The 18,743-nt window shown below is 42.3% G+C and overlaps 1 protein-coding gene across 6 annotated transcripts in view; it reads right to left on the minus strand.

Moving 5' to 3' along the window:
• CREB5 (cAMP responsive element binding protein 5) overlaps positions 1-18,743 on the minus strand; it is a 401,242-nt gene that overhangs the window by 17,885 nt on the left and 364,614 nt on the right. For all 6 annotated transcript variants that reach the window (XM_058724736.1, XM_058724737.1, XM_058724740.1 and 3 more), the window contains one exon: positions 2,562-2,879. In XM_058724736.1, the coding sequence (XP_058580719.1) occupies positions 2,562-2,879 (318 nt within the window). The remainder of the gene's footprint in view (positions 1-2,561; positions 2,880-18,743) is intronic.

The raw sequence follows: 18,743 nt of genomic DNA on the forward strand, positions 1-18,743 counted from the left end.
AAGATGTAATCCTCGTTATTGGCAAAGGTTTAGCCTTGTCATTTCAGATGCTGACTGCTAAGCTAAGCTAACCACCTCAAAGCAAAGCGTTAGGAAGGAACTCACTAACTTGGCTATTTTGGCCTGCACCATTTCTTTTTTTTAATGAATTCCCGATGTCTAATTGTCAGCCCTGGACAAGATTCTCAAGTAGGCCAAACTGGGTTTGAATCTCCACTGCCGAGACCTCTCATTTGGTCTTGTATTCTCCTACTCCAACTTCAACCAACCTTTATCTCTGACACTCTTCCTGTGCCTTTACCCAAAAGGGTGAGCCATGTGGTGGTTTTAGGCTCAGTCCAAGTTCAAGGTTTAAAGTGTAGTTTGGACAAGAGAAATTCCTGGTGACTGAGGTGTGACACCAGGACTCTGAAATCACATCTTTATATGCAAGAGAATCCTAAGGAGCCAAGAAAAATTGCAAATGCAACCCTGAGCCCAGAATTTACGTCCCATCTAATTATTGTTGCTTATTTTCTTTTGAAATAGAATTCTGTTGGTGTAGATTCTCTGAAACTTTTCATAAAAAATGATGTATTGTTATTTCATAAAGACAAATCTATCCCAAGTCATATTAGAATCTCAGAGTCAGAAGGACCTTACTATACTTCTGTTCCTAATGCTCTAATAATCATACAATTGAGCAATATGACAAGATCTCAGTAAATCAGCCAAGTTAACACAATTTAAGAGTGGCATTTTGAGTAATGTCTAAATGATCTTGTTCAAATTTTAACAACACCAACCTGTACCCTTTCTCTTTAGTATGGGATTAAAAAGCAACTGTTTGTGCAGCTAATTATAATAGCAATTAACTAATTGCATATACAATTGGCCACTTACTGACTTGAAAGGGAGGGCAATTGGCTAATTGGTAATTAGCTAATGAATGGCTTTTATATTCAACTTGTTAAATATTGTCTGTTAAATATTAACTGTTAAACTTGTCTCTGAAGTAACTTGCCGACAAAGGCAACCAAAATTTAATGCTATAAAATATAAGTACACATTTATGTGAATTTAATTTATTTGCCTGTCTTTGAACCTGTAGTTTTCCTTCTCCATTCTAATGTCTCCATGCCGTACTACTGCATTTGACTAAAAAGGTGGTTTGGACAGCATTTTATTGCTAAATCACTTGTAAACGTCTATCATATTACTTCCGTTTGGAGTTAATCATGGCTAGTATGTATTGAAAACTGTGCCGAGGGCTTTACAGACATTCTCTTAATACTCCTAGGGGTCTACGAGTTTCGTCTATTATTACCCCATTTTGCAGATGGGACAACGGAGGCTTAGGGAGTTTGGCTGACTGACCAGAGTCACCCAGCATATAAAGTGGGGAATGAATGACAGATTTCTCACTCCAAAGCCAGCACTCTTACTTGCTATATAGAATTCCTCTAACTACGTTTGCAAATGTAAGCTTACCTAATGAATAAGCTCATCTATTGAATAGATCAGAGAGTTGCTTGTGTATGACCCATTTTGCAGATGGCTGTCCAAGTTTGGTGTGTGTAAGAGGAGGGGGTTCAAGAGCTCAAAAACTGCCTAGTGTGAGGTCCAGAGGCAGACGATGGAAGAGACGGTGAATAAGTGTTATATTTGGCGAACCCAAGTTCCCAACACCACTCTGACCCAGCTGGTTAGAACCCGGCAGTGTGGAATGGGTGGAGGGGACTGACAAAGGTCATCCTGCTTGAAGATCCAAAATGTCTAAGGCTAGCCATTCTCCTAGACATGCCCTTTGTCCACTTACCAAAACTTACCCGGGTACACGGACCCGCCTCTCTTCTTGGGCTGGGTGACATAATGTCTGCCTGGTCCCCCAACCCTCTTTCAGTTGAGTCTAAAAGCTGGCTTTCTTTCGAGCCACTTCTGGTGACTCTCCACCCCTGGGATTTGGCCTTTCTCTAGAACCAATCATCTACTGAGCTTGGCTCTCTGACTACTCCCTCCAACGCATTTCACACTAGGTGGGATGAGTCACCTCTCTTCATCATTTACACAGCACCTTATGCCCTAACATCCATTACCGAGCTTCTTTGTCTGGAATTGTTACTCTTTAGATTTTTAACACTTGGTGCTATTCGGAAGACTGTCCGTGGTATTTAACTTCCATTTGACATGTGACAAAATCGAGTGCCTATGTTCTAAAGCACTGCAGCCAAAACCATGGCCGGAATTAACTTATTTTTCTCATTCTCTATTCAAATCTTTCTTTACACGCTGAAGTTCTTCCTAATCGTCCCATCAGTATCGCCTTTTTTAGAGTTAACTTCGTGACATGAGGTTCACATTTGCCCCCGGGGACCAGGCCTGATATTTACCATGTTATTTCTAGAAACTATGGTCTGGGAAGGTCTTGCAGGTTATCATTACCCCCCAGGAAACGAACAGAGCTCCCCAGAGCGTCACACAGAGCACTCAAGCTCGTCACACAAGGTTGCTGCCAATGAGCCCCCGAGTTAGAGCTTGCACGGATAACAACAAGGGGGAAAGAGATCATGAAAAGGGTCTACCTGTGCTTGGTTGCCGGAGTGCAGGGGTGGGTGTGGCGAGGTCTGGTGATGTGCAGGGTGTGCGTGAAGGTGGGAGTGATGATGTGGGTGGTTCTGCTGGTGATGGGGTTGAGGGTGAGGATGGTGGGCTGGGTGCTGGTGCTGGTGCGGGTAGGGGTGATGGGCTGGCAGCGTCTGGTGCTGATGTGGGTGCGAGTGCATGTGATGGTGTGGCGTCTGGTCCTGCCGGGAGCCCATCATTTCCATCATGTGTCCCATGGTGTTCATATTCCCATTTGACATGGCAGCGGGGTGGTGAGTCAACGCGGCCTTCAACCTCTGAAACAGAACAGAACAAGAGGGGACAACTGAGGTCAGTCATGGACACAGTAGGAATTTTGAAACGATGACTCATATTTTCAATTCCATGATACGTCATGGTACTACTGTTAACAATTTTTTATTGGTTGGCGGTATGGCTTATGTGAATTTCAAATTTTCATATATATTGTAGTAGGTAGGAGGGCCAATGTCAGCTGTACCTGTTAATTCAACTGTCACAGCAAATGAGCAGGACACCCTGTCAAGAGTTAGACAGTCTACCCAGAGGCATTTCCTACTGATTTCCCGCTATCGATTATTCATCGTATCCTATCGGCAGATGAATGGAAGAGTAAACCAAATAAAACCAATCGATACAACAATGCCACCGAACCAAGGGCTCATCTGACAGGGCGCTGTGTTTTGTAAGGGTCACAAGAATAAGAGATTTCTTCCTCTCAAAATATTTCTCAAATACAAAGAGGAAACGATTTCAAGTTTCAGAATACGGGAATGGTATGGAGCCCTTTTAGGGCTCCAAATGAAATTCACGATCTATAACTTTTGACGGCAATATGTAGGTCTTCTCCATTTGTTACCATGATATTTCTCGTGGTCCCTCCCGATCACCTAATTTTTCTCACACAATAACTTTCTTCCGGTCTTTGGGAAAGAAGGGAGGAAAGTGGAAACATTTGGAGTATTGCATTCTATAGCTTCTTTGGTGGCCACATCAACAGTCGTATTTCTAACCCCAAAGCATCGTCCATTCACAAGCAAACAGTCATGTACACAAATAATGTCTACCTGAATCTAAAAGCAGGGATCAGCAAAATGCTTCTATAAAGAATCGGACAGTAAATATTTTCACCACCACATGCCTTACAGTCTCGGTTGCAGCTACTCAATTTTGCCCTTTCAGTGCAAAAGCAGCAACAGATGTTATACAGAGGAGTGAGCGTGCTGTGTTCTAATACAACTTATTTAGGGCGAGGAAGTTGAATTCCGTGTAATTTTCACATGCTATTCAACTTTTGACTTTTCATCATTTCAAAATGTAAAAACCATTTTTTAGCTCATGTGCTGTGCAAAATTAGGCACTGGGCCAGATTGGGCCCATGGGCCATGGTTTGCTGGCCCTGATTTAAAGAATCGGTTAGTTGGTAATCAGCTTAGTCACAGTTTCTTCAAAATTGCCTTTTCTTGTACACAGGCAATTATCATCATATCCTGAGGGGCACAATGTGCTAAGCACTGTATAATATAGTTATTCCTTGTAAATGTATCTTCTGCAGGGATGATAGTCTGGTTGACAAGCTCACACTGGCTTCACGAAGTATTTGCTACAGGACTCAAGTTCTCCCCTGGTTTGTGATTTTATCTGATTAATGATGGTGGTGCGCAGTCACTGTGAAAAGGAAGAGTTAGATTTAAATGAGGGTCAAAGCAACCATGTTCCAGCCCTGTTTAATATTAGTATTTCTCAACTGGTTAGAGTCAGTTGTTGATAAATGCCAACTGAATTCATCAAAATCTTTAGGTAAACAAACGCAAAGAGCCCCCCACTTGTAAAAGAAAAATAAAAGGGAGGGGAGTATGTGACGGACTAGATCTTATTATTAGATAATCATTGAAAACATTTCCTGCATCCAGTCTCAGTAACCACTAAGCCTACCTGCTTCCTCTTTCCTGAGTACCAGCTACTGACCTCCATCATATTAATCCTGCAGAAGTTAAACTTCCTGGATCCCTGGGAAAGATTAGACGCAGGGTATTGTGTTTATTATTACTAAACGGAAAAGCGAACTAATACTCCTCATCTCTAATTTTTGGAAATGATTTCATTATTTTTATAACAATGCTCATTATAAAACATTTAAGCAATGCCTGCAAGTACGATGAAGTCCGCGACCAATGACCCCAATGCATTCTTTGCATTTGGTGGGTGAATGGCATTCCAGACAACTCTCTATATGCATATGGGGAGACAGAGGAATAAGTAGAATAATTTCATCACAGTGTAACATTAGCATACGAAGTAAAAACTAAAATCAATTCCTGGACTTCAGATACATGTTTCTTTATCCCAAGAAATGTTTCTAAATGACATCTCCGAACTTAAGGGTGAAGAAAATTATGAAGAAGATTATATTGAAATCACAGTGTTTTGTTTTCTTTTGTACGTTTAGAAATTGACACGTTGGGCAGTCTTGATAGACCTTCTCAACTATTCTTTGAAGTTTCGTTATTACAACAACATACAGCTATGTAGTAAAAAAAAATCAACTACTATAAGAATATGAGGTGAAAAACTAAAAGACACCTGCCTACCCTTCCCCTCTAAGCTCCAGTCCCAAGTAACTTGCCTTTGTTCTCTTTAACAGTGTATCTTCGACACCTTTCTCTATCATGACAAATGGCTTAATAACAACGGCAGGCATTAATTGAGCACTCATTTCATGGCACTCCCCATTCTATGTTTTACAAGCATTAACTCACCTCATCCTCAGAACAGTCCTGCAAAGCTAAAAGAGAGGCCAAGCCACCTGCCCAAGCTCAAGCCACCACCACAGAGGTGTAGAGGTGTGCTTACCCCAGAGCCTGTTTTCTAAACCGAGAAAGAAGGTGCCGGAAGGCATACCATGCACACTTGCCAAAGACCTCGTTATAAACTGTGTTATGCCACCTCCTTATCAACAAAAGAAAGGCAGAAAGAAGAGACAGGCCTACAATCAAACGACAAGGCAAGGTGCCATTGCTGCATGGTCTCAGCACACAACTGCAGATCTGGGATATACTCTTCCTGAAACTTGGCAGATGGAAGGGCGAATGGTAAGAATTTCTAGGAAGCTCCAGTGCAGCAAAGGATCATGGAATTAGCACGATCATCTCCCTTGCTACCTTAGTGAAAAAGGAATACTCGTCTTCTCCCTGCCCTGTGCCCCAGACACACAGATCTGAAAAAGTACATGTGTCCTTCTTTTCTGCCCCACTTCCTAGCGCTAAAGGTTATGACCCTTTTGTCTTTCTAATGTTCAGAGGATGATACGGGGTATGCACAGACACCGAGGAGTGTGGCCATGCCTTCCCATCAGCCCTTGCGCTTCCGACACAGGCCACAAAGGCCTTTGCATTTGATAGTCTTTTTGCCTGAAATGCTCTTTCCCTTTCTCAGCTCCTGGCTTCTCCTTGCAAAATTTTCGCAAAAGGAGGGTGCATTAACCCCCTCTGGATACATTTCCCCTGAAAAAGTAGGATGGAAAACTGAACAGCTGTTTCGTAGTGGTTCACTACGTTATCCCTTCAGTGCTACACACAGCTTTTCCACCTTTCATCAGGAGCAAATGGAGCCTGACAAATAAATACTATCCGCCAGATCTTCATCTCTCAAATAATTAGCTTGTCCTGTTAAGGGAAATTACTCGATGGCCTCAAGTCTATTCTTGCATGTTTCACGCCAAGACAACAATACCAGTGAGGCTTACAATATTCCATTTAACTAGTCTTTCCTCAACAAATATTTATGGAGCTTCTACTGTGCGCCAGGCACTGTCTTAGGCACATCATTATTTGCCCCCTACCTGAAGGAAACGGGAGACGCCAACAACAAAACTTTTTCAAAGCTCTGGAGAGAAACACACACACAATTCAGCAAGGAAATGAAGACGTGAGAGCACCCCTTAGAGACCCACAGGCCTTGGGGTTGAGACCACCCTCCAAGCACCAGCCTGTGTCATGTTTCAAGGAAAGCAGTGCCGAGAAATAATTATTGGGGCACTTCTCGAAGTTTTAGAGCCTACTGCCTCCCTGCGTCCCGGTACCAACACGAATCCCTACACTGTAAACCATTAAAATATACCAAATATAGATATTTGTACCCCACTCTTTTCGGGATGATAAATCACCATTAAATGAGTCCAAGCTGTATTTCCCAGAATGATTTTTCTTTTTGAAGCTGAACTGCGTCTTGTTTTAAATAACATTCCACCCGATGCCAAGAAAAGGCAAGGGAGAGAGAGGAAAATTGAGGAGCAAATAAACATATATTTTCCCCCTGTAAAAACCAGGGCTCTTACTGAGGTGTGACTGCAAGAAAGAAAAAAAAAAATGATTCTGTTTACTCTGTATTATCATCCTCCACCACATCCATTTATTTGAGAGAGCAAATCGGGAGAGACAAGGAGAAGCCGGACACAGCTGGTTTCAGTCAATAAGGGTCATTTTCCTTCGGTCTGTGTATTTTACAAGATCCTTGCTCACTGTTCCCGATGGGAGAGTGGTGGGCCTGCTGCCCGGGATCTGAGTCCTGGTAAGTAACGAGCCATCTACCTGGTCCTGTCCTGCGCTCGGCCACCAGGGCTCAGCCACGCCCCCTTTTCCAGGGCCAGCTTCCGGCGGTTGCCCAGCGCGGCACCTTGTGAAGCCCAGGTAGGCGCGCACGTCATTACCGCCACATGGGTGCCTGTCTGTGGGCCTGCGTGAGCACACACGCACGTGACACACCCACCCACACCCACCGCAGGCAATTTATCTCCCATTAACAACTCGCTCTTGCCAATTAGAAACATTTGTGGAACCGTAAAAACATTTCTTCTCCATCTAAGGCGCAGCTGATTGCTTATGTTTTACAGACTCTGAAAGCCAAGCCGAATTAAACATTATTTGAAATTCAGCTGGGTGGGGGTGGGGGGAAGGTTGGAGCATTCTTTGGAGAAAGGTTTTCATTAAAAACGGCTGTTGGGTTTTGTTCCAGAAAAGAATGTGATAACATCAAAATGTAGTGTTGCTGAGTTGACCACAAGTAAGAGGCTGTCTACATAAAAACAGGGCAAAATCCCTGTTCGTATTTCCTTTCCAATACAGGATAATTGCCATCAGTGGCCTCCCCCAAGGTATGGCTTGAAATGTATGTAATTTCTTCTTTTTTTTCTCTTCCCCAAACATCACTGATCAGATGAGATGGGTCAACACAGGCTTCTGAAAGGTCCAAATGGTCACTGATGTGAGACTGGAAACCTTAGCCGGAGGTGTACTTGAAATATCAATGACTACTAACTTACTCTAAGTATCAAGGATTTCTGATTTTAGGTCTCTGAATTAGTAAAAAACAAACAAACAAACAGAAACACCAAAAAATCAAAAAAACAAAACCTGCTATTTCTCCACTGAATTTTATGACTACATGTGGCCAGTTTGGATTCCAAAATGCTTCCCAAACTTGAGAAGGGATAGGGATGGGCAGAAGGAGACCTGTCACATAGTGCCGTGGGTCAGTAACATAAACTTGGAGCTTTACTTTGCCAAGATAGAAATAGTTTTGATGTCCCGATTCACATCTGGGCTTCAAGATGTCCATTGGAAATGACTGTATAACTCTAATCGCTTACTGGATCTTAAAATGCACATTTATTTCAGGATCTCCGTTAAGATAATAAGCTAAAATTATACCTGGCTTAATCGCTTGGAATAAAATATGCTTCTTTCAAAACTTTCACAATGTAACTCAGCTCTGATGGTTTCATAATTTAAGTATTTCTGCTTTCGGTGTGGTTTGGTGAGTACAATTCAAATAAGGCTCCCAGGTTGGAAGGAGAGAGTACCTGGGAAGGGCAAGATGCTACAAAGTCTAGCAGGAAAGAATATTCATACTCTTTGTCATGTTGTCATTAAAAAGCATTAACTCTGAAAATATTAGAGATCGTGTAATTAGTAAAAAACACAAAGAAAAAGTATTATAAATCATTACTCTAGTACACGGGAAAACGATGCAAGGGAATTTCACAAGAATGAGAAAAGCAGAACTCCACCAGTTTTAATAAAAGCAAGGAAAAGATTTGGTGTTTGATTTCAGTCTCCCATTTTCCACTTGTGGATACAACTTCTAAAATGAGGTAAAGCAGACCTAAGTGCTAGATCATACGTTAAACTGTGGTGGTTAAAAAGCCAAACAACCCCCTTAGCAATTTCCCTGCCAGCCTTTTTCCTATTAATACCCAAATCATATATTAATTACAGTTTTGCAAAAGCGAGCCTTCGAAAATTCTTGTTAAATGAAATTAATTAATGCACGCTTAGAGAATTATTTTATTTCCGATACCTACCACCTCCCTGCCATCTCTTGGACTCTGTGGCTGCCTTTTATAAGTTCAGCAGGATGGTGAGTGTTTTAAGGGGATGTACATTTTAGTGAATTTCAGAACAAACTGATGTTCTGACAGCAGGAGCCAGTCTTAAATTCTGCGATAAGACGGCTTTCGGTCCTTAGGTGAGTAAACCTCTTCGGCTCTGGTGCCTTACTCTGCCTAACACATGAGGGCAGAATCAGAGAGAAAGGATCTGAGTTCAAGTCAGCTAAGAGGTGGGAATCTACTGGAGAAGTGAGTTGTAGGCATGTGTACAATTAAAGAAAGAAAGTCATATGAACCATAAGCATATACAGAATAATTAGTGGAACAGGGTGGAGTCGTTTTCGGGGCGGTTAAACCAGTTTCTGATGAAAAATAAGAAAATGTGGTATTAAAAAACACTTTTTTCTTAGCATTAAGATATACGCTTTACTTTTGATTTTTAAGATGGATAATAAAGCACAATGGAATATTCATCGCCCATTAAAAGGAATGAATGAAGGAGTGAAGAACATGCTACAGCATGGAGGGATCTCACAAACATTCTGTTTAATAAAAGAAGCCAGACACGAAAAGTCTTATCTTGTGTGATTCATCTGAAACAAAATATCTAGAATAGGTAAATTCGCAGAGAAAACAGATGAGTGGTTGCCCAGGCCTGAGGGGAGGGGAGAATGAAAAGCGACAGCTTAATAGGTGCAGAGTTTTCTTTGGGGGTCACGAGAATGTTCAGGAACTAGATAAGGGTGATGACTCCGTACAATATTTTGAATGTAGTGAATGCCACCGAAATGTACATTTTGCGGTCTCATGATTACATGATTGCATATGGTCTGTATGTCAATTAAAACTATTTTAAAAATAGGGGCGCCTGCGTGGCTCGGTCGGTGAAGCGTCCGACTTCAGCTCAGGTCACGATCTCGCGGTCCGTGAGTTCGAGCCCAGAGCGTCGGGCTCTGGGCCGATGGCTCAGAGCCTGGAGCCTGCTTCCGGTTCTGTGTCTCCCTCTCTCTCTGCCCCTCCCCCGTTCATGCTCTGTCTCTCTCTGTCTCAAAAATAAATAAACGTTAAAAAAAAAATTAAAAAAAAACTATTTTAAAAATAAAGCAAAATAAGAATCTGTCAACAGGGTGTCAACAGAAATTCTTGATTTCATCTGAGAATTACTAATATCAATTTGATGTCACCTGAAGTAAAACACTGCATTATGAGTAATAAAAGCCAAAAAGATATTTTGCCCTAGAATGGCTACCTTCACTGCCAGAATTTTAGTCCCTGTCTCAGGGACTTTGACTCCTCTGCAAGACGTTGGTACCCTCTTTTCCCTGGAACTCTGTCATCAAAATTACAGAGAAGTTTGCCTCCAGGGTTGATGAGGGGGGTGGGGGAGAGGGGAAAGTGGGTGATGGGCATTAAGGAAGGCACCGTTGGGATGAGCACTACGTGTTGTATGGAAACCAATTTGACAATAAATTGTATATACAAAAATTAAGTAATTAAAAATTTAAAAAAAGTATTAGAATTCTTATTTATGTTACTTTATCTCTCTACATGATGTGCCATAAGCTATGTGTGGCACATTAATAAAATGATTCAGATAAAAAAAAACTACAGAGAAAACACAGAAGCCATCAAGGAGTCTAAAGAGAGAAATTTAACAGGGATCGGGTAACATCTTACGCTTGCTTAACAAAAACAGAAGCAAACAAAACAAAACAAAACAAAACACGCAAAACCCCACGACTGTCCCAAGGCGGTGGAATCGGTGGAATAACGGAGGTCGCAGGAATTTCATGTGAATTTGTAAAGCACCATGATGCAAGGCACACATCGAACCAGCTGATGTGACTCTCGGCCGCGTCGATAAAACTGGATCAGGACCGAACGCAAGAGAGTGAGAATCCCGTTCGTCCACCTCCGCACGGGCCGTGAGGTGTGCCATACAAGTCCATGTCCCCTGTATTCCCGCCCCCTCTCTCGGAGATCTCGGCATCACACCTACTAGGTGTTGCGTCTTCCCCAGGGGAATATCCCAGTTCTCAGCTGGCCGACATACGCGCCTCTCCCCCGCTCTGTAATAGCACTGTGATGAACATCCTATTTTGAGAAAGTGTTTGTTTTAACGTACATTTGATGATCTGATCAATCCAGTTGGGTTCAGCTTCTAGGCAGAGGTGATAGTGTTGATGGCAGTGGTAGTCGTGTGTGAACAGGGGCTGGGTGTCTGTCAAGAGAGAGCTAAAAGGAGAGGGGGTGCGGACACCTGTCGAGTATCAGCTTTAGTTAAAGAGCCTTTTCTCGGGTCTCATTTTCGTATTCTATCGATACCCCCGTACCGAAGTGAGAGACTGCCTTATTATATCGTTCTAGGGGTCCCTGCCACTTTGGGGTCACCGAGCTCGTTAAGCACTACGGGATGACCTTGGGTACTGACTTGGCTCTAGCAGATATTACAGTCTCCTGGCTGGTTTCCCTGGCAATTTTAAAGGTGCTGAATCCACAGTGGGCTTAGAATAAATATTTGTTGATTGCCTGCCTGCCTGCCGCCTGCCAGTCTCCAGGAGTGGTGCCTAACCATGGAATGTCTTTGAACGCTGGCCTGTAATTTTCTCTACAGAAAGAACACCTTCTGGTGGTGGTTGCAGGGAGAATAATGCCCTTTGTCTCACTAGCAAACACTCCTCACCCCCCAAAAACCCAGCACCTGCAAGCCTGGGTAATTTTAGGTGAGGGCTTATTTCCAGCTTTTATGGAAGAAGAAAGTTCTATTGGAAAAAAGTAATCCTTTGTTATTTTATTTTGGACGAGCTTTTAATCAGAAACATAGGCAGTAACATATGTTAGAAAAATATATATGAAACATAGAACTTTGCATTTGTAACTCGCTATGGAAAATCCATGCTAATGCAACATTAAGTTTGGGGTTTTAATTGCACAGGAGTCAGAGAATTCAGAGTTCAAGTTCCCACAGCAGGCTTCACTCCACATGTGCATCCCAGGACCCTTCCTGAATGGGGTGACCTAATTATTTGGCAAAACGTAGTGCAATGAAGAGCGCTAGAAAGGATTTCTCCTCACTGTGACACTTCCTATCATCGCAGCCAAGAGGGACAGTGGTCGACTTCAGCTACATAACTCGTACCCTTGATAACGTACGGCAGTCTTTGGTGACCATCGTGGCGAACAATGTCACCGTGATGCCAGAAGTAGGACGTCCAGGTCTTGACAATGTGCCTCTCAGGTAGAGCAGCCAAGTAACCACCATGTCACCGGGTTCCCCAGCAGATGGTGCCCCATGCCCTTTCAAGGACAGCTATGTGGAGTGGGCACTGTCCCCCTCATCCTTGCTCTGTTGCCAGAGGATATCCCTTAGTAATGCAGATATTTGAACTCCCGAGTCTGAAAGTCTGACTACAAGGCCCCCAGGGGATTAGACGGGCCTTCTTGGACACATCTCTGCCTGGTCCTGAGGAGACTTGTCCAAGAGAGCTGTTCTACAGTGTCGTCCTCCAGCTTCATTGCAGTCGTTGGAAGATGGCAAGATGTGTGCTACTGTCTGTCGGAGACATAAGGTGTCTGGCCAAGGGGACCACAAACTTATCATAGTAAGAAGCAGTCTCTAGGTATTTCTCTCTAATTATGGGTAGCAGATTGTATGAAATATAAGGTGTCCTGTCCCTTGGTATCTATTCCCAAGTCTGTGTAGCATGTTCTGTGTGTGTTCAATTCTGTCTTTCTCCTCGGTCAAGTGGTAATGGTACATTCTAGTCCTTCATGTCTCTGTTGCCTCTAGATCTGATCCCTGCCTGAGTTCCCTAAAGTGTGTTAACACTGACATGGGAAGAGGGGAAGAGGGAGAGGAGTTGGTGGTAGTGGGGGGAGGGGGGGAGAGACAGAGAGAGGGAGAGAGAGATTGCAATAAACTCTGATTCCCAAAGTGCTGCTTAGCCTCCACTGGGGACTTTGCAAGTGTTAGTGGTCTAGAGTCACTCGACCAACAACTGAATCAGCCAGTTGTGACGGTTCTACTATGCCATCTGGTTCTTCTATACCAAGAAGAGTTCCAGGTCTGTCTCTGGATGATCTGGATTATAGGGTGCTCAACTCAGTGGCCCTTGGACAACACAACAGCGCATCTATAAACAGCCCCCAGGCTCTGAGCACATCGAGAATCCTTGAGGCCACTTACGAGCTTCCTGGTCTCACTGAGCGGAGAGGGGAGGACCAGGAGAAACCTGTAAGAGACTCAGAACGAAGATGCATCCTCGCTAACAAAAGCTCTCACAGCACAACCTTTGGTACTTTAGGTAAACCACACCAGAGAGAATAAAGTTGGGCTTCGGGAAGCCACAACAAAACATCGACTTTCCTCTCTAACCCCCGTGTGTCTACATTTAAGGCATTTCCAAGAGGAGCCATTATAACTCACGGAGAATGTAGCCACTTGTGTATGTATAGAAAGTTAAGCTTAGGGAGAGTTTGTGAATCTGGCCTGAGAAGATGATACTGTGGAGAGAACACTTCCAACCCAAAAGCGAATAACAAACAACTTCCTTCTGAGCTGAGGTGCATCCAAATCATGTTGGTTCTCACACGCGTTTTTTAAATTCCCTTCGTAACCAGGTATGGACAAATATCAAGTATTCTGTGCTCTTCTCTAGGTTTAGAGTTTTCTCTGAAGTTTTTCTTTTTTTGTTTCAGGAGGTCTGATCAACAGGATCCGTGAACTATTGGGCATTTTTTTGAGAGTGGAATTATAGGCCCTTGCTAAGCTACCTTTTTATGGCTTGTTTCTATTGTCTCTGTGGTATACAATTCAACGAACCAGAGATCTATATCCACTATTTTACTGTCTAAACACAAGTAATGGGGGGGTTGGAGAGGGGAGAATGTGGAACCATCTCTTTAAATCATATTGTCACAACTGAGTACCATTCTAAAAATGCCAAACAGAAAGTGTTCTCGTTGGTTTATTAATTGCAAATGACCTAAGAATTGATCCTAACAAGCTTAAAATATCATTTTCGTGATCTGTCTTCTTTCCAGCTCAAATAATTTCATTTCTGTCTCCAAATTTCTCTTCAGCAACTGCTCACCAGGAACTAACAATAATATAGTAGCTTGCCCTAAATCAGTACCTTCCTTCTAGAGAGAGCGAAACACTTTGCAGATAGTAATCCTCTGCGGTAGGTAACAAAGATCACTCCCCATGTTCTGAAGATGTAGGAAATTCTTGTGAAGAAATGTTAAGTCATCTGCTTGGAAGCTAGTGCAGAGAAAGGATTTTGGTTTTATTTTTTTTTTAATATTTTTTAATGCCTATTTATTTTTGAGAGAGACAGAGCATGAGCAGGGAAGGGGTAGAGACAGAGAGAGAGGGAGACACAGGATCCGAAGCAGGCTCCAGGCTCTGAGCTGTCAGCACAGAGCCCGATGTGGGGCTCGAACTCATGAACTGTGAGATGATGGCCTGAGCTGAAGTTGGACGCTTAACCAACTGGGCCACCAAGGCGCCCCTGTTTTGTTTTGTTTTTGAGATTATTTTATTTTCCTTTGTTTTCATTTTTGTAGATGTTAGAAGCTCTTCTTAATTCCAGTATAGTTAACATATATTGATAGTTTCAAGCGTACAATACAGTGATTCAACAATTTATGCATCACTGGGTGCTCATCAGGGCACTCATCAAAGGCACTCCTTCATCCCCATCACCTATTTCAGACATCCCTCACCCACCTCCCCTCTGGTAAACCATCAGTTTGTTCTAAATACTTAAGAGTCTGTTTCTTGGCTTGTCTCCAGTCTCTCTCTCATTTTCTCTCTGCTCGTTTTGTTTCTCAAATTCCACATGAGTGAAATCATATGGTATTTGTCTTTCTCTGACTGACTTATTTCACTTAGCATTATACTGTAGCTCCATCCATGCCATTGCAAATGGCAATATTTCATTCTTTTTTATGGCTGAATAATATTCCATTGTGTATCTTCTCTATCCATTCATCATTAGATGGATACTTGGTCTGCTTCCATAATTTGGCTGTTGTAAATAATGCTGCTATAACCATTGGGGTACATGTATCCCTTTGAATTGGTGTTTTTGTTTTTGTTTTTTTGTAAACAGAGAAGGGATTTGAACCTGATGTTCTTTGTGGTGCAACCTGACAGCTCATCTGGTTAGAAGAAATCTTATGGATAATAAAGAGCTTGGTGGAGGAAGGAAGGAAAGAAGCAAAAGCATAGAGGGAAGGGAAGCAGACCTAGAGAAGAGTAAAAAGAGAGAAAGGAAGTCAGCTCTAGTTGGAAGTGGAAAACACACTCCACCCAAGTGCTCTAATATTTGTATTTATTAATTTACAATGATAAGGCAGGATAATTCTAAAAGAGAAGTGGATACGAGATTTAGGCAAACTGTCCCAAACTCAAAACAAGCTCAATTCCCTTTTTTAGAGAATTGTCCATTCCACCCTCATTTCCAGATAAATTCATCACCAAAGGGTATTGTCAAGTGGTTTCTTCTTCTCGCACACGCTAGCAAGAGACAGTCTGGATTTAACGTGGCAGATAAGGGAGGAATCACATCTTGTAGGGTTGTTTTTTACGTGGAGAAAATCATAGATAGACACTTCCCCACTTCTGTAAGCTTTTCAAACCATACGTGGTTAACCAGAGGCTAACAAAATGGTTAACCAAATGTGTCAACCGCTAAGCCAAGTGGAAACAGTGATGGCAGTTCAAGCACTGGGAGTTGTTCTCCCATTTCCGGGACACATTCCACCCAACATCCAGCCTGACTTTCAGAATGGTGTCATGTTTGAGGAGCATGGTTGGGGCTGCTGTCTTCACACGCGTGAAGCCCAGCTGAAAAGGGCCGTCTGCATTTATAGAGTGCTTCTTCAAAGCAGCTGTTGCAGCTCTGGGTAGGAATTGAGACGTTCTCTCCAGTGTGTCCACATTAAGTGAGCTCACCACTTAGCTCTGGTCTGACTAACTGATGGGACCAAACCCATCAAGTGGGAATCTTTTTAAAGTAGGAGATCGATTGTTATTCTTGGTACCATTTCAGTGCCTGCTTTTTCCTCTTTTTTTTTTTTTCTCTTTTCTTCTGCTCCAAAGTATCCTTTGATTTGCTTCCAAAATCCATTCACTATGGGAAGTATATCATTATTAAGCTTCCTTGGTGGGACACCAAACACTGTATGCTTCGCCAAAGAGGACAACTGTCTGTAGTTAAACACTAAACTTCTTAGAGTTGGGTAAAATTTGCTATTTAGAGGAGGTCTATTTTTTTTTAAGGCACTGCATTAATTTGTATTATTTAGTAGTGCAAATTCTTTCTAGAAGTAGGAGGAATATGTACTAAAATCCAATGTAAACAAAGAACGAAATAAATATTACCCTCTTGCGTGACCAACCCCAACTATTTCTCCTAAGGACAAAACAAGTCTTTAAATCAGAATCCAACAAGAGTAAATAATCTAACTGCTTTGGTTGTTTCTTTCAAAATCTTAAACTCAGTCTGGGTACACAACATTCCTCTACTTGGTGATTTTGTTTTGTTTTGCTTTTGAAGGTCTAAGAAATTTTTTAAATTATGTTTTAAATATAATTTACATCAAGCTAGCTAACATACAGTGTATACGGTGTACTTGTGGTTTCAGAAGTAGATTCATCGCTTATATACAACACCCAGTGCTCATCCCAGCAAGTGCCCTCCTCAATGTCCATCATCCACTTTCCCCCTTCCCCTGACCCCACCCCCTCGTCAACCCTCAGCTTGTTGTCTGTATTTGAGAGTCTCTTACGGGTGTGCCTCCCTCTCTGTTTGAAACTATTTTTCCCTTTCCCTTCACCCATAGGGTTCTGTTCAGTTTCTCAAGTTCCACTTATGGGTGAAAACATAGGATATCTGTCTTTCTCTGACCGACTTATTTCACTTAGCATAATACCTTCCAGTTCTATTTGCAACAGTGCTTGGTGATTTGGGATGGAAGAGTGGAGAGACATGGACAGAGGGAAAGTGGATGGAAAAGGAGCATGCCTTCATTCTTCTAAGTGTTTCTTCTTTCCTCCCAGATTAAAAATTTTTAACCAGTTTCGGTTTTTAATTTAGAGTGTATATCACAGGACAAAAATCAGGAACTCCAGGAGTATGTATTCACGATCCCTGCTGATTACACCCGTACTTATTATTATTGTAATCTATCTTTTGAAATAACTGACTTCTCTTTGAATCCTAATTTTAGGCCTTGTTTCCTATGCAGAGATAGAAGCACTCTTTCCATTCTATTGCTCTTGGCTTGGTTTCGATCTCAGAATTCAGATTCGTAATATCAGCTGCCAATTAATTAAGTACATTATCAAAAGGACACCACAACAGAAAACCTTTCACCTAGTCCTAATAAGGTGTGGTGTTTCCAAAGCACAGACCATTTGAACTCAATGAATGGATCTGTTGGTAAGATTGACCTATTTTAAAATCGACACAGCTCTCATGAAGTGTGGTGATGAGGCTGGATGATAGGGTTGTAGCATCAGCCTAGCTGATTTCCTTCTACATGACCATAACTACCCAGGAAAGGGGCAAACATCTCAGGTTAAGTAAATTGTGATCATTTCAGAACTTGATGGTTACAAATATCATGAATCAGGCATGATTTAGATTTCAATTTAATACTGTCCTGAGTTTCAAGTCTGGCTCAAAGAACACCTACAAAACATCAAACATGCAAACAAACTCAGTGCAGTACTTGCGTCTCCAGCAACAGATATAGGTGGATTCTGTTTATTTTGAGGAAATAAGGTTGTCAGGACAACTGGCTGAGACATTTCAAATGCAATTTAAAGTCATACTCTGTAGTACACTAGAAAAACAGTGAGCCTACCATTTTAGGGAGATTAACACGTCAGATGCACATCGGAGATTTCCACATCCCGTGTTGCCAAAATAGACGCCAATTTAGGAATATGGAAGACTTAAAGTAATTGAATCTTTCACTCTTATGTGCTCTTGGGGAGCATGGGTGATGTGAACAGCCTGAGCTCTGATGCGCTAAGGCTGGTCATTAAATGTTCCATGACATTTTTTTTTTTTTTTAAACCAGAAGAGGTTTAACCTGGCTCTCCTTCAGCTAGGGTGATGGCAGCCTCCCTCCCAAAGATTCCTTCTACCCTTCCAACTGGCAAACACTTGCTTCATTTCCTCCTGTAGACTAAAGATCATGCAGAATGGCTGGCTGAGCCTTGCAGCTCCTCATTCTGCCCTCCTCTGGTGTTTGGGGGGCGGGGGGAACCGCTTATTCTTTCAACACACATTTAATGAGCATTTACTCTGTGCACAATAAGAAATAACGAAGACAAAAATGATACTGTTCGTTTCCATAAAAAGCTTGAAATCTAGTAGATTCCATTGCCTGGGAGGTACCATGACATTACAGATTAAATGGGTCATTTCTTTTTTGTTTGTTTGTTTGTTTATTTTCAGGGGGAGGGGAGAGGGAGAGGGAGAGAGTCCCGACTCAGGGCTCAGTCCCATGACCGTGAGATCATGACCTGAGCTGAAATCAAGAGTCAGACGCTTAACCGACTGAATCACTCAGGTGCCCCTAAATGGGCTATTTCTAGCAAGATTTTTAGATCAGGGTTAAAGTACTATCACCTAAATTAAATAGATATGGTTTGTGTGCTCTGGGGCTAACATTTTTTAAATTGTAGCATATCAAACATATGTAGTGAACCCTGGCCTAAACTGGGACTTTTAGT

This window comes from Neofelis nebulosa, chromosome 4 (assembly GCF_028018385.1).
Source record: "Neofelis nebulosa isolate mNeoNeb1 chromosome 4, mNeoNeb1.pri, whole genome shotgun sequence".
NCBI lineage: Eukaryota > Metazoa > Chordata > Mammalia > Carnivora > Felidae > Neofelis > Neofelis nebulosa.